The sequence below is a fragment of the Mirounga leonina genome, unplaced genomic scaffold (assembly GCF_011800145.1).
Source record: "Mirounga leonina isolate KUSES-001 unplaced genomic scaffold, KU_Mleo_1.0 Mir_174, whole genome shotgun sequence".
Lineage (NCBI taxonomy): Eukaryota > Metazoa > Chordata > Mammalia > Carnivora > Phocidae > Mirounga > Mirounga leonina.
In genome coordinates, this window is record NW_023270451.1 from 69,056,563 (window position 1) to 69,071,528 (window position 14,966).

At 43.2% G+C, this 14,966-nt stretch overlaps 1 protein-coding gene across 2 annotated transcripts in view; it reads right to left on the reverse strand.

Moving 5' to 3' along the window:
- COPG2 (COPI coat complex subunit gamma 2) overlaps nt 1-14,966 on the reverse strand; it is a 94,831-nt gene that overhangs the window by 13,948 nt on the left and 65,917 nt on the right. For both annotated transcript variants that reach the window (XM_035021118.1, XM_035021119.1), the window contains exons 13-20: nt 12,532-12,627; nt 11,969-12,212; nt 9,710-9,785; nt 8,778-8,881; nt 8,151-8,276; nt 7,030-7,092; nt 6,428-6,567; nt 5,693-5,864 (exon numbers count right to left, since the gene is read on the reverse strand). In XM_035021118.1, coding sequence (XP_034877009.1) covers nt 5,693-5,864; nt 6,428-6,567; nt 7,030-7,092; nt 8,151-8,276; nt 8,778-8,881; nt 9,710-9,785; nt 11,969-12,212; nt 12,532-12,627 — 1,021 coding nt within the window. The remainder of the gene's footprint in view (nt 1-5,692; nt 5,865-6,427; nt 6,568-7,029; nt 7,093-8,150; nt 8,277-8,777; nt 8,882-9,709; nt 9,786-11,968; nt 12,213-12,531; nt 12,628-14,966) is intronic.

Consider the following 14,966-nt stretch of genomic DNA (forward strand, 5'->3'; position numbering starts at 1 on the left):
GGGGGGCTGTGGGCATGGCCCCCAAGGCAGGCCTATCAGAATATCTGAGGGGGAGCAGTGCTCTGCTCAGTGCAAAAACACACCCCAAAAAACACAAAAGCAAACCCCAAAACACGGCCAGACGATGATGCTGATAGGCGGTCTTGGGTCCTCGGGTGAGAGTCACTGGGTGGAAGGGGGCGAGTGGAAGGCGGGCAGAGAGGAGATGCTTGAGCAGGTGAGCCCCTGAGCCGGGGTATGTGACGGGGTCGGCCTCAGAGTCAGGGCTGTGAGACGTGGGGGAGAAGGACCCCGGCCCAGGCAGACAGCGAGCAAATGGATGTAGCCAAGAAGGCCTCCGGTACGATGTGGGGGGGCGGGGGGGGCGGGGAGGCTGGCAGCCTCAGGTGGAGTCAGTACAGTACCCGGAGGATGAAGAAGCTGGTCAGCCAGGGTGCAGGTCAGGTAGGGAGCAGATGTGCAGGACCAGAGCTGGGACTCCCTCACGTGCCCGGCAGGCGGTGGTGAAGTCAGACAGGATGCTGAGGGTAGAGCCAAGGGTCTGTCTCTGTGCACAGTGATCCCGCTCACAGCGTGTAAACGAAAGACAGTGGAGTCTGGGGCCACCATGGGAGGGTGGTCGAGGGTGTCACAGGAGCAGATGGGACAACAAAGGGATAGACCAGTGGAGGAGTAGAGAACCTGTGGTGGCTTGAGGGGCTTGGGTTTGGTAAAAGGGCATCACGGAGAATGGAAGAGTGCCCTGAAGAACTCCCATCCGGGGACATCGGCAGCTCTGGGGGCAAGAGGAAAGGTGTGTGTGGTAATGAGGCCAGAGGGCAGGAGCATGCTAAGGAATATGAGAACAGTGGGTGCTGTTGAATCTGCGGGCAAGCGCTCTTTGATGGGACGATAGACAATGTAGAATATTCCCAGAGGGAGAGGCTATGGGACAGCCAAGCATAAAGCACGGGTGGTCCAGGGCAGCTCACTGGACTTTGAAAGCACCGCACCAAGCACTGGTAAATATGCATACTGTCGACGGTGAGACCCTACTTATATATTTACTGTTTTTCCAATGGAAATGAGCAGAGGAAAAATGGAAAGAGAAGTGGTTAAAATGGAATTAGAATTAAGCTGACAGTGTACTTACTAAATAATTCTCGGAATTATTGAGCAATGTTCTAATGGTTATGATGCACAGCACTGCCTATTAACTTGATCACCGTTAATGGGATAAAGGAAAATGGGGGAAATATATAAAAATCAACTGTTGTAGGAAAGAGGTGTCTGCCTGCAAACTCTCTCAGATAATCACAGGGAAGTGGGTAGATCCAGGAGAACAACGTCATATCATCTGGAGATAAATTGAGGAAGTGAAGCCTGAAGGTGCTTCAGATGTCCAAAGATGAAGGTACGTGTAAGTCATCAGAGGAATTCTGAGTGATGAGAGTAGGTTAAAGAGGAAGTTCCCAAGTGGAAGCAAGCCTGAGTGCTACAAACAAGCAGAGGTTTTTCCCTAAGGCCAAAAGAAGGGACAAGAGGAAATGGGTGGATATGCCACCTTTACGTTGCCTTCTGGAGAGATGTTATCATGTAAGAAAGGCAGCAATAAAGATTTGTACCTTGATGATGGGGTGACAAGGGAACATGTAAATAAGATGGGAAGACAGGCTGAAAATAAGCAGAGAAGGGAATGTTAGCAGTTTCAGTGTATTTGAGGAGAGCCAGATCGGTGACAAGATGAATGAGCAGGTGAATAAGGAGATCGGAGACTGGTAATCTTGGCCAATCTCATAATGGGTCAGACTGGAGGAATACTGATTCTAAGGCTAGACTGACACCCATTCTAGTGATTGAGGCAGAGGAAGTGGTGGTTGAATAATAATGTTCTACCTATCCTACTTTTTTAATATTTGAGTAAAAATGTGGAATATGTGCTTAGCTTGGAAGAATGCAAAGTTTCATGAAGGGTCATGAATAAGGATCCCAGTGAGTGGTTGGAGGTAGGTAAAACTGAAAAAATCTGAGATAGATTTTAGGTAATTAAAGCTGTTCATCCAGAGTGTCAGTAGTTAATATGATTAATATCAAACACCAAAGAATGGAATGGCGACTACAGATTGGCCGAGGGGGGCGGTGGTTTGAGCCCATCGGAATCCCGCAGTAGCTCAAGTGAGGATGGGGGTCAAGGAAGTGCCGGCAGAGAGTCGAGCCCAGCAGCTGACATGAGCTATGAGTTGTCATCAGCGTCCCTCATGACAGAAGGAGAAAAAGGCTCCTATGTATATACTGTTCAGCTGGATCTTAGGATGGATATTTTCCGTTGCAGACTTTTTGAGTGAGTTATGTAAATGGGCTGAAGTGGTCTGAGATGAGAAGCGTGAGGCACTAAGGCCTGATGGTCCCATAATACAAGCTATAGAGGGGTCACAGTGATTCTGAATAGGGAGGGGGACACAAAGTTCAACAGGCAGGGGCCAACCTCGAGGTCCAGTGAGGGGAAAGATTTGTAGAATGTTGCACACGTCATCTGTGAGTGCAGTAAAGCCTCAGGGGAAAGAAAGCTGCTGAATGGGAAAGGACGCTAAGAAAGAATGCTGCCTTGAAGGCTTTTCTGAACATATCTGCATAAAGGAGGAACAGCTGGAGGACAGAAGATGACCAGTAGGACTCAGAATTGAGATCTGTGATACGGATAACTCTTTCCACACACTGCCCACGATTTGCAGGAAGGACTTACGGGAGCCTCTTGATGTTGGGTTCAGGTAAATTCTGTCAGATGGAGTTTAGATTTTTTGCACACATATAAAGTAAGGGGGAGAGAGAAAGCTTAAAGATGCAGCAAAGATCAGGATAATTGCTAGAACAACTCTCTGGAGGTTGGGGGGGGTGTGTCCTGTGAACTGTGGAAGACTTGATTTTAAAGATGATAAAGGGAGAAAGTGGGTAGTTCCAGAACTGAAGCAATAACAACTTCTATTTATTGAGTATTTACTATGTGTCTGGTACCATGCTAATCATCTTATTTAATTTCATTTCATCCTTATAACAGTCCTAAAAGGTTTACAGAGAATTAATAATCTGTCTAAGTTACCCAGTCCATATGTAGCAGTCAAAATCCAGATCCCAATCTATCTCCCAAAAATCTATCTATCTCTGTCTTTCTATTATGCTATACAGTTTTCAAGTTGATAGAAATCGCAATCTGTGTAATTTCTTTTCTCTTCTGTGGTTGTATGAAAAATATACTTTTTGCAATAGTAGAAGTGATGTCTAGATCTTCAGGTGATTGGAAAAATTCATAGTATTTGCAGTGGGGAAAATGCAAAAGGCGGGGAGGGGGGTAGAAGATTCTTATTACCATCTATGCCCTGGTATTTCACTTCTGTTCTTTGCACAGCAAAGACTCTGAATTGGCCGTAGATTAAAAATGTGAGAATTTCTGACCAAGACTAAAGAATAGAAAGGAGTTTGGTTTTAAGCAGGTATATGATGGGTCAAATATAAATTGACTACTAACAATTAAGTTTTAAAGGTCCAAGTGTTGGGACAAAATTCCATTTCTTTTCTCCAAGATGCAAAGACAAGAGTTTATAACTCTAAACAAGAGTTTAACACCAATCAGCAAACCCTTTGAAACGTTTAAAAGGAAACAAAGAAAATTCTCCAAGTGCCAAATTTTTATAAACAAAATACTAACAAACCACCAAGCAAAAGAGTCCATAGCCAGCAGACCAAAGGTTGAAACCTCTGGGCTAATTTAACGTAAGATCTACGTTTTAAAAATAAATTAACTCCTTAGAAAGGAGGGGTGAGAAAACCTTCCCTATGCTTCTTCTCTTGATAGAAATGTTTTCTCTTATTGTTGTGGTTGTTTTCTCCTGTACAATGTAATTTCTGTAATTTTGATATTGTTGTTTTCTGTATTTTGATATTGTAATCTTGTATTTCTTGTATTCTGTTAAGACCACTCCCTGGGGTGTGAGGCACCTGAGTTATCAATTATCCAAGTGAACCTGGGGAAATGGGAGGAGCTAGTATTCTCAGTTGGGAAGAGTTGGATTCTTCAGTGAGTTCAGCATTTCACTTCCCTTTAAAATTAAGTTGCAAAGTAATGGCATCCCTTAAAAAAAAAACAAAACAGAAACCTTAGAAGTACAATAAGGGGGGAATTTTGAAAAAAGGAGAGGTGGCTATTGGGAAAAAAAAATGATAAAATGCAGTTTCCCAGGATGATGGCTAAAGCCACAGGGCGATGTTAAGACTGGGCCCCAGTACTGGTTTGGAACAAGGGTAAATAAAACTAGCTTGACTTAAAGAGTACAGCCAGCTTCATTAGTGGACATCCTTTAGACAGAGGGAAACAGACCAGGAGAGAAAGTGAAGCCAAAAGGGGATGGAGCAAGAGAAACTTCATAAAGAGATAAAGGAGGGGATTAAAAGTCAAAGTCAGATGGCCAAATGCTTGAAAGAGAAATATTGGAGGCCAGATAGGAAAGTGCCTTCCTACCCAGGGGGTTATGGATCCAGAGTGGCTGCAGAAGAGAAGTGCAGGTCCGCCGAGGGCCAGAGGGAACCACCTGGGATTCAGACCCAGCAATGGTGCCAACTTGAATCTACCTCGTGCTAGAGTGAGTAGCCTGGTCTATCGTCCAACACAGAGGAGATTGGGCAGGGGCTCCCAGAACCAATATCTAAAAGGGGAGTTGGGAGAGGGGCTAAGAGAAGGCAGGTTAAGCCCCAGACAGAACTGAATGATGACCAGGGATAACTATTTACTAGTACTTTTACGATTTCTTGTAACTCTGTAACTTCTTTCCCCAGTATTTGTGAATTTTGTTAACTTCTGTTTTTTTCCTGTACCAGTAGGAAAAATTGTTTCTTCGTGTACTAGTAAAAATTGTTTTTTCCTGTACTAGTAATAAAATTGTTCAAAACATAAATGCGATTCGGGTGCTTATTTCTGTAAAAACTGGGTAACAGTGTCGAGATGTGGAGTGGATGTGGGAAGAGAAGAATTCAGGTGGGAAAATGGGAAAAGAAATCAAGTACAATAAATATTTGACATTCACGAAAGGTCAGTCACAAGACCTCAAACCCCAAATACGTAGACCCTACTGGCCCTAGCAGTTGGCCCTCCTTCATAGGCTGCCCCGCCCCTCTCTCAAAACTGCAGATAGGGTCAAGGAGAGACTCACAACGCCCTTCTCAAATGTGGCTACACAGAAGTTGGCTAAGCCACTCATGAGGATGAGACATACTGTCAGACACCAGCCTTGTGTGATAGGACCCCAGAAACAATTACTTTAAAATGCCACGGACCTACTAAATACAAAGTCCTTAGGATGGCCCAGAAACAAACATCAGGGATGAGGAGGCCATGACCCTTCACAGGAGACGTCAGGTCCCTGAACCCTCATTAGTGGTTACACTGTTCCACCAGGAAGCCTGAGTTCCTTCTTGAGCTACCACCATATACATTCAGTTTTTAACATTAAACGCCCAGCAAATATTACTCAGAGACTTAGTTATAAAGTTAATATTTCTGCAGCAGTAATTAATTTTATAAATATAAACATACCGTCATTATCATTACATTTCATTCTGGAAAAGAACCATATTCCCAAACCCCACGCATTTGCCCAGACATTTAAGAGCTCAAGTTGTAACGCGTTCTTACTCCTCTCTCTTCCCTCCTGTGGGTTAGTACCTGCTGTCGAGTCATCATCAGGCAGGCGAACCAGAGTGTAGCATATTCCTGGCTGATTGTAAGCGAGGCTGGGGGCTGGGATGCAACACAGCACTTCATGGGAATCCGACGGGTCCACCTGCACTGTCACCTTCTCCAGCAGCTGGTCGTTAAGAGTATTGGTACAGTCAAACTGAAAAGTCAGCAGACAGAAAAGTTATGAGGGCTAACAACTGTTTTCAAGCAAGCTGTTCCTTCCCACCTGTGACCCACGACTCCGTTCTGGAACCCTCTAGCCTTTCCCTCTCTGAACTGTCCTGCAGGTCTCCTCCTAAGACTTTTCTTGAGGCAACAGGGGTTGCCTTGAGTTACTTTTGTTTCTCTTATTCGTCAGTTTCTTTTTCCTGAGATTGAGTTCTACCAAACAAGATGGTAGAAGTCTGATGGCTAAGAATCATATTGAAATCCAAGTTCTTGGAACGACCCACTTAATTTACCCTGATGTTAAATGAGGATTATTTTTGAAGAGGTTCTATGTGATGTCTGACTCCTTCAGACATTTCGGTTTTATGTCCTTATAAATTTTAGCCCTCACATAGAGGTGTTTCTGTAGCTATGGAGTCAGGAAAACCCCCAGAAATGAGGCCAAGTCCCTTCTCAGTAGAAAGCAGCTGGAATCATAAGCCAGAGGGGAAGCAATACCCGTCTCTGAGCACATGGAGCCGCTATGGGAGCTGGTGAGGGCACGTCCCTCACCTGGAACACGATGTGATTGGTGAACACATGCTTGATACAACGAACGAAATATTCCGTCTCTGCTTCTGTAAGTTGAACAGGCTCAGAAGACTTGAACAAGGGTCCCAGATCCATAAACTCGGGAATGGCAGCCAATTGTTCTTTTGAGAAAAAAAGAAGAGAAGGAAGAAAGTAACATGAGAAAGGAACAGACATTACTCTGGGTGCCTAAAATGTTTTAAGTTTCCACTGCCTTCGTCACAGTTGAAGGCTCAACTAATATATCCCCAAGCTTTAGTGAAATAGTCTCTTAAGAGAGTTTTTATATACTGAATTACTACAAGGAAAAAAAAAAAGAAACTAAATTCCTCATTTTGTAGAATTTGAGTTCCCTATTAACCAAGATACAGAGTAAAGACAATACTCCCAGCTAGTGAGTTAGCAGTTGGAAACTGAAAAGACCCATGGACTCCAGGTAACTGTCACCTGTAACAACAGATATTCAGTCATACAAAGATTTCCTGTACTAAGAATTAGTCACTTTGAATAAAAGTAGTGGACTTCATTATATTTACAATGCCTCGGATGCAAGACTATTACTTCTACACATCAAATCATCATACCTTGGAAAATGTCTTGCCTGGAAGGAGCCAACTTCTCTGGCTTCGTGGCCACAAGTGTGATTTCTACAAAGACAGATATGAGCAAGTGAGTTTCCCTCCCACTATCAAACTAAAAATGCAGACAAAAGAAATGAGGACAGAAACTTCTAGCAGATATATAAGGAGTTATTCCTCAATCATACCAGTAGGTTCTTTGTCACCTTTTTTGGAGAGATGCTTAAATTAAAAGTGTATTTAGTGAACGTATTTTGTGAAATAATAAAGTGGCCCTAAAAATACAGAATTTGCTTTAAATGGACCAGGAGGTACAAAAAAAAATTACTCCTAAAAGGAGGAGCAATTTATAAAACAAATCTCATGATTCAAACAGGAAAAATTACTGGTATAGTATCAACAGAAAAACTGAAAAATTTGAAGGTCAGCATAATATCTTTCATCCTTAGTTTGAGCCACTAAACACTTTTTTTCTTTTGTTGTTGTTGTTGTTCGAGTTTTAAAGTTTGAAATTCTTTGGGAATATTTTTTATGATCTTGTCCCATATATTCTTTCACAACAAACCTCCAATAGCAAAATTAACTGAAACTACCAATTTCAGAAAATAAAAACAGGAGGTAACAGCACAATCACTGTTCTGAGACACACAGTGACCACCAACTTCAAATGCTGTTAACACTTAGCATTAAAAGAAGAAAACACTCAATCTAGGTAATGTTTCATACTCTATGTGAAAACCAGGGGACAACTTTTAATTTTTTTTAAAGATTTATTTATCTGAGAGTGAGCACACATGGACATGCAAGAGTGGGGAGGGGCAGGGGGAATCTTTCAAGTAGACTACCCCCACTGAGCGCGGAGCCAACGTGGGGCTCGATCTCGATCTTGTGATCCTGAGACCATGACTTGAGCCAAAACCAAGAGTTGGATGCTCAACCAACTGAGCCACCCAGGCACCCCAGGAAAAAACTACTTAAAAGCCTAATTAAAAAAAATACATCCATCTTAGTGCCATAAGATTTAGGAACAACAATTAAACAAACAAAAGAGGTATTTGAGAAATACACTAACAGCATATTTGATGGATGTAAAACATAGAAAACTAACAGTTAAGCGTTCCCACTACCTGCTTTCTGCTCAAACACGGGAGCCATAGCAAGAGGAACAGACTTCATGTCAAAGGGCTTCTCCGAAGGCTCCAGTGTGTACTGGTGGAGGGCTTTCTCCATCCCTGGCACTGAGACAGTGAGGCCTATGAAACAGAAATCTCAGCATTATAACAATCCTAGGATCCAGGCAGGCCCAGATTTGTAGTATTTACCTAAGTTTTCTGACAGAAGAGTAGAGTAAAACCATAGACTTTATAGCCAAAATCATTAAAAATGAAGCTATTTTATAAAACTGCCTTATCATTTTGCCCAAGGAAGCATGAGAGCAGAGCATAAAAATTTCCAACAAATTTTAAGCACCTTTCGGAAAAGAAAGCAACTTAGCCATGTGGGAACAATCGTAACATAAGAAAACAAGGTAAACCCAACCAAGAGGGAGCTCAAGGAGAACCAGGAACAAGCCATGTTCCTTGGGCCTTTACATACTTTAGGTTCCCCTAGAAATGAAAGTGCAGTCAAAGACAAAAAAAAACCAAGCTTTTTGCCTAATGAAGTCGGCTCATATGCAAATCATGAGATAATGCTTCCAAGACACCATTTGGGGAACAAAAGTGTATTTGTCTCCATTCTTGGCTCTCACTGACCGTTGAAGATGTATGTGGCATTCAGTGCCATCTGCCTCTGCTGCAGCACATTCAGATAGAAAGTGGCTCTGTCCCGAACCTCATCATCGGTATCCATCATACACCTGTCCAGGGGGACACAGAAGGGGCAGGTCACGGTACCCTAAAAACTGCCAAGAGCCTTCTTTATCACACCTAAAGGGCACAGTTCAGACCATCTGATACTACCTTTATAAAAGACCTCCATAACAGCCAGTGGTGGATCCTACAATCTCCATAAGTTTGGGAGACTGTTCTAAATTGGTAAAAAAATAGGGTCATTCCGAACCAGAAGCACGACATGAGTAGGCATTCGAATAATTAGGAAGGACACAACAACACGAGAGAGCAGTTGCGAGTCTATTCTTGAATATGCAACCACATGACCCTGGTAGATTTAGACTTCTTTATAATTACGAGACGGGAATATTCTGCTTTCCAAGGATACTAACAAGGATTCAGAATCCAGGCATTGTTACCACTCAAATGACAATTTGTTTTGTTTAAACCGGCCAGCCTTTGGCCTGTAATTTTTCTGCTTCAATTACAAGATGTAATCACAGAGTATTTGCGAAAGCAGGTCTTTTCCTCATCAAATAGGGAGTTACAGAAACCATGAAAAGCTGATTTTTCAACTCTCCACAGTGAATCACTTTGAAGTTGGCCCCTGTTATGCAAATTGAGGCACGGGCATTTAAGTTTCTTCCTCAAACTCACACAACATAAATTCAAAGTCAAATTTACGCATACACAGCACACATACAAGATTACTAGAAAGGTAACAAATGCCATTTGCCCCTGACTTACTCTGTCTGTTCTACTCTCAGGCCCCACAAAGGATTTGATAAATTCTCTATTCAGTCATATGGTGTTTCTTTAAAAAAAAAAAAAAAAAAAGACATCGTTTTACTTACCTTTGTAAGAGTACAAGGATGCTTGGGAGAAGATTCTCATTTTGAGCCCCAAATTTAGCCAAAGCACTCACAGCAGCTATAATGAAGCATAAAATAAAGCAACATAAATACTGTATTGGTTTCTCAGAGTTAAGCAATCATCATTAAAGAAATTAAAAGAGTGTTTCTTGACTTTTATTTCTTTGATCCATGTAAGCATAACTAGAAATCTGCAGGCCCAAGAGAGCTACGAATAGGAAAATCCTCCAAGAATCGTATGTATTTCTTGCATGAGCTCTCCTCCACTCTGACCACAACCCCTTGTATATCACAGTGATGTAATTCAGCTCTAACTCAAACAACCAGCCCCAAGCATAATAAGAAACTCTGTTGTTAAATTCACTTCATTCAGTAAAGATTTATCGCCCACCTAACCTTTGTTAGGAATCGTGCCAGGTGCTGGGGGCGGAAAGAGGAAAGACACAGTTCCTGACCTCCAGGACTTGTACTCTAGTGCGGAAGACAGGCGAGGGAAGAGATAACGAGGAAGTCCTGGGAGAACTACATCCAGGATGCAACTCAGAACTGCTGGAGAAGTAAGCCGGGGAGCCGACACTTGCTAGCTGTGCAAACACCTGATGGCCACGCAGCGTTCGCCAGGGGGAGAAGGCAGGAGAGGAGCATTCCGGGCAGAGAGAGTGTGTACGATACTGGAATGGACACAGCCGAGCGAAGCTAAGGCGGACGCTCTGCGCCGGGGAGCAGGGGGAGAACAAAACAGGTATGGGTGCGCCTCAGAGTTCTTAGGAGTGGACGTTAAATACGGGATAAATGTGGGCATCTGTCGCAGACCGCACTACAGCCAGTTTGTAGGCACATCCTGTACGCAGAGTGTGGAGACCAGACCGGATGCCCGCGGGACTCACGCCGTCGGACCGGTCGGGCATCTGAGGGGGAGGAGAGCCTAGAGCAGCCTTGAGAAACAGAGACCGAGGAGGACGGAGAAATCGTCAGCAGGTGGGATTGACAGAATTTTGTCAAGAGGGCAGACGGGAGTTCTGCAACAGCAGAAGTAGTTTCCGTCTTCACGACGGAGTGGATGGTGAAGGTGAGGATTTGCGTCTGGGCTGAACTTGAAGTGCCTGAGACGGTGGACACACAGGTTTAGGAAAGAGACAGGACTGTGACGTCACCGCACGCCGGTGGAGCACCGAAGACGACCCCCGGGGAAGAGAGCGTGTGTTGTAAGACAGACCCCCAAGAAAAACTTGTATTTTAAGGAATGAAAGAGAGGCCCTAGAAATCAGACCGGGGAGAGATGGAAGATGCGGGCTACTGTGGACACCACGGCGAGAAAGAGTTTCGAGATGTGTTTAGTCAAGAGTCCATCAGGCTGAGTGAGCGGTGAACAAAGGTAAGAACGTCAGTGACTGACTTGATTTTCCAACTAGCTTAGCTTCTAAGTAATTTTTAAAAATAGAAGCTTCAGAGGGCTTTTTTTTTTTTTTTAAAGATTTTATTTATTTATTTGAGAAAGAGAATGAGAGAGAGAGAGAGCATGAGAGGGGGGAGGGTCAGAGGGAGAAGCAGACTCCCCGCCGAGCAGGGAGCCCGATGCGGGACTCGGTCCCGGGACTCCAGGATCATGACCTGAGCCGAAGGCAGTCGCTCAACCAACTGAGTCACCCAGGCGCCCGCTTCAGAGGGCTTTTAAGGGAGAAAGCTACATTAGAGTGAGTTGAAGAAAAAAATGGACAATAAATTCAGGGAGGCAGCTAGTGACAGCTGCTCCAAGTTTACCTGACAGGGGAGGCCTGTCAGTAGCTAGTAAGAAACAACGCATCAGAGGAGGGTTTATAATTCTTAATAGGAGAGATTTTCACCTGTTCGTATGCTAAGGGGAAGGAATGATGAGAGAGGAAGGAGGAAGTAAACAAATTTCTAAGACCTGTGTAAAAGTCTCTTAACTGACACACACACACACACACACAGTTCATAGATACTCAAACTGACGGCTCTCACTCTGAAAAACCGCAGGACGCCATCACCGTACTCTGTCGTACCGACAGCCAGGGGTCATTTGTCTCTAACGTAAGGCAGAAATCAGGATGGAAACTGTAGTACAGACCAAGAGCGGTGTGGCTGGCCTAAGTATGCTCAAGATCCTACTGTCAAATAGACCTTGCAACTTCATTTTCCAATCTCATCACCACCCCCTTGAGTTAACAAGCATTTCAAAAGATTAGCAGGTACATCAGTATCAGCGTTCCAATGACTCACCAGCTCTGACAGCCTCATTCTCCAGTACGACCCTATTAAAAATAAAGCGGATATACTTGGAGGGGACAGGCGTTCTGGGGCCCTCTTTGCCCAACAAGTGTAGAATCTTAGTAGCCAGAACAGTGTGTTCACAGTCCTCAATGAATTCACAAAGGTGGGCTAGACCTGCTTCTTTACCCTCAGGGTTCTCTTCCACAATGCTGATTATGCAGTCCACAATGGCCCGCTTATATTCAAAGCCTCCCTGGCAAAAGAGAAAACTGCCATTCATTCTGAGGACGCTTTTTGGAGAAATGCTTCTACTCCCAGGCTCAAGCTTCTAATATTCAAATTTCATTTCCTTTCCCTTCTGAAAGAAACAAAAGTGTTTTTTTTTTTTTTCCTCCAAGGGGGAAAACTAAAACAATAGCATATGTAACGATAAAACAACAACCAGAACTAAGCATACCATTTTGGAGGCATGCCAAGATGATAGAGCTGTTTTAAATACCATGTAGGATATTTCATGGGTATCATAAAAATTTAAGAGAGCAACTTCCTATGTTGAAAACATGTCTACCTACATCATCTCGGAGCATGTTGGAGAGGAAAGTCATCATGACACTGTGCTTTCGAGGGTATTTCTGACAGAGAGCACTAATTGCCTGTACAACCACCACCTGTGGAAAAACAAACACAGAAAGGACGTTCATTTTTACACCTTTAGCTACAAGGCATACTTTCCCTCTTATTTACTGCAAGCTAGAGTGGCACGCTAGTTATCTAGAAGGGCAATAACGGTTCTTCATGAAAGATAGGCAAGGAGACCTCACAGGAAAATAAAAAACAATGTACAACTGAAGTTTGTTCAAGAGACCCCATCCCTTTGCTCCAAGCCAATAAGCACAAAAAAGTTTTAAAGTGAAGAGTAAAAATAAAAAGCAAACAGAGGGGCGCCTGGGTGGCTCAGTTGGTTAAGCATCGGACTCTTGATTTGGGCTCAGGTCATGATCTCACGGTCATGAGATCAATCCCCACACCAGGCTCTATGCTCAGCTCGGAGTCTACTTGAGATTCTCTCTCTCCTCTCCCTCTGTCCCTTCCCCCTGCTCACTCGTGCTCATGCTCTAAAATAAATAAATTTTTTTAAAAAGCATAAACAGACCGATTTCCATAGAAGAAATAGAAAATGACCAAGGAACTACTTCACAAAGTGGTTTCTAGGAAAATTTTACAACTTTGAAGACCACTGTCAAGAAGTGAGCATGGTATGAGATTTTCCCCTACTTGCAAGCTAACAAGTTAGTCTGCCACAGGTTCATGGGTTATGGTAGAGAAAACACAAGACTCCTGGATCAGAGATGAAGGACAATTAAATACAGCAATAGCAGTAGCCAGAGCATCAGCATTTGGGGGCCAGTTTCCTCAGAGGGCAATGTGAAAAGGGCCACAGTAGCTCTCATTACAGAAGAACCCTGAGGTGTGGAACTGGAATATTTCACAGAGGGTAGTAAGCAGCTGGACCTTTGTGCCGAGGGGAAACTTCTTTCTTATCCTGGACAGTGAGCATGCTTGCTTTTTGCTCCAGGGAAAGCACTAGCTGTATCTTCTAGGACTGTGCGGAAACCTGCCCTTTACTTTTAGAGGGAGACACTCTATCTTCTAAGGCTGGAAGAGATCTTGCAGTATACAAAGGGAACATATACATGTATAACTAGTTAGAAGATATACTGGATACAATCATTTATAACAGCAACAACAAACAAAATAAGAAAAGCATTTTAAAAGCATTCAAAACTAACAAAAATACTATAAAATATTCTTGAAAGGCACAACGGTAGATTTGAACAAGTTAAAAGATATCCCTCGTTCTTGGGACAGGATGTCTCAACATCATCAAGATATCTTGATGTGATCCCATAAGAATGCCAATGAGATTTTTTCATGAAGCTAAACAAGTTAATACTAAAATTCATAAGGAAAAATAAACATATAAGAATAGCTAGGGAAAGAATGAAAACAAAGAGCCATGCGAGGGGACTGAGAGGTATTAATACATCCTACAAAGTGTGTATGTTTAAAATAGTGTGTGGTATTGATATATGAATAAATGAACAACAGAATAGAATAGGAAGCCCAAAAACAGACCCATATACATATGGACTTTAGCAGATGATAAAGGTGGTATCTCAAATCACTGGGGCAAAGACAGTCTTTTAAATAAAATGGAGGGGGGCCAACTGGATAATCACTGAAAAAGGGTAAGATCAGATCCATTTCTCATACCATATATAATAATAAAAAAAGAAGACAGTAGGAAGGGAGAAATGAAGGGGGGGAATTCAGTGGGGGAGACGAACCATGAGAGACTATGGACTCTGAGAAACTGAGGATTCTAGAGGGGAGAGGGGTGGGGGGATGGGTTAGCCTGGTGATGGGTACTAAAGAGGACACATACTGAATGGTGCACTGGGTGTTATACGGAAACAATGAATCATGGAACACTACATCAAAAACTAATGATGTAATGTATGCTGATTAACATAATAAAATTAAAAAATCCAATGTATCAGAGATCTAAATGAAAACAAGGAACTATGCATGCAGTGGAAGAAATCTTAGGTGAATCCTTATTCACCCAATCAGATTCTATAATCTGAAGGGAAAGCTTCCTAGATTCCTTCCTTCCTTCCTAGCTTCCTTCCTTCCTAGCTTCCTTCCTTCTGGAGTGGGGGAAGGGGCTGAGGGAGAGGCGGAGAGAAAACCCTAAGGCAGGCTCCACGCCCAGCATGGAGCTCAGCGTGGGGCTTGATCTCAGAACCCTAAGATCATGACCTGAGCCCAAATCAAGAGTTGGACACTTAACCAACTAAGTCACCCAGGCGCCCCTGAAGGGAAAGTTTTCTACTACCCAAAAGTCAAATGCAACAAGATTGACAAATCTTACTACATAAAAATAACAAACTTCGCACAACAAAAGACACCGTAAGAAAAGTCAAAAGACAAATGACAAACTGGG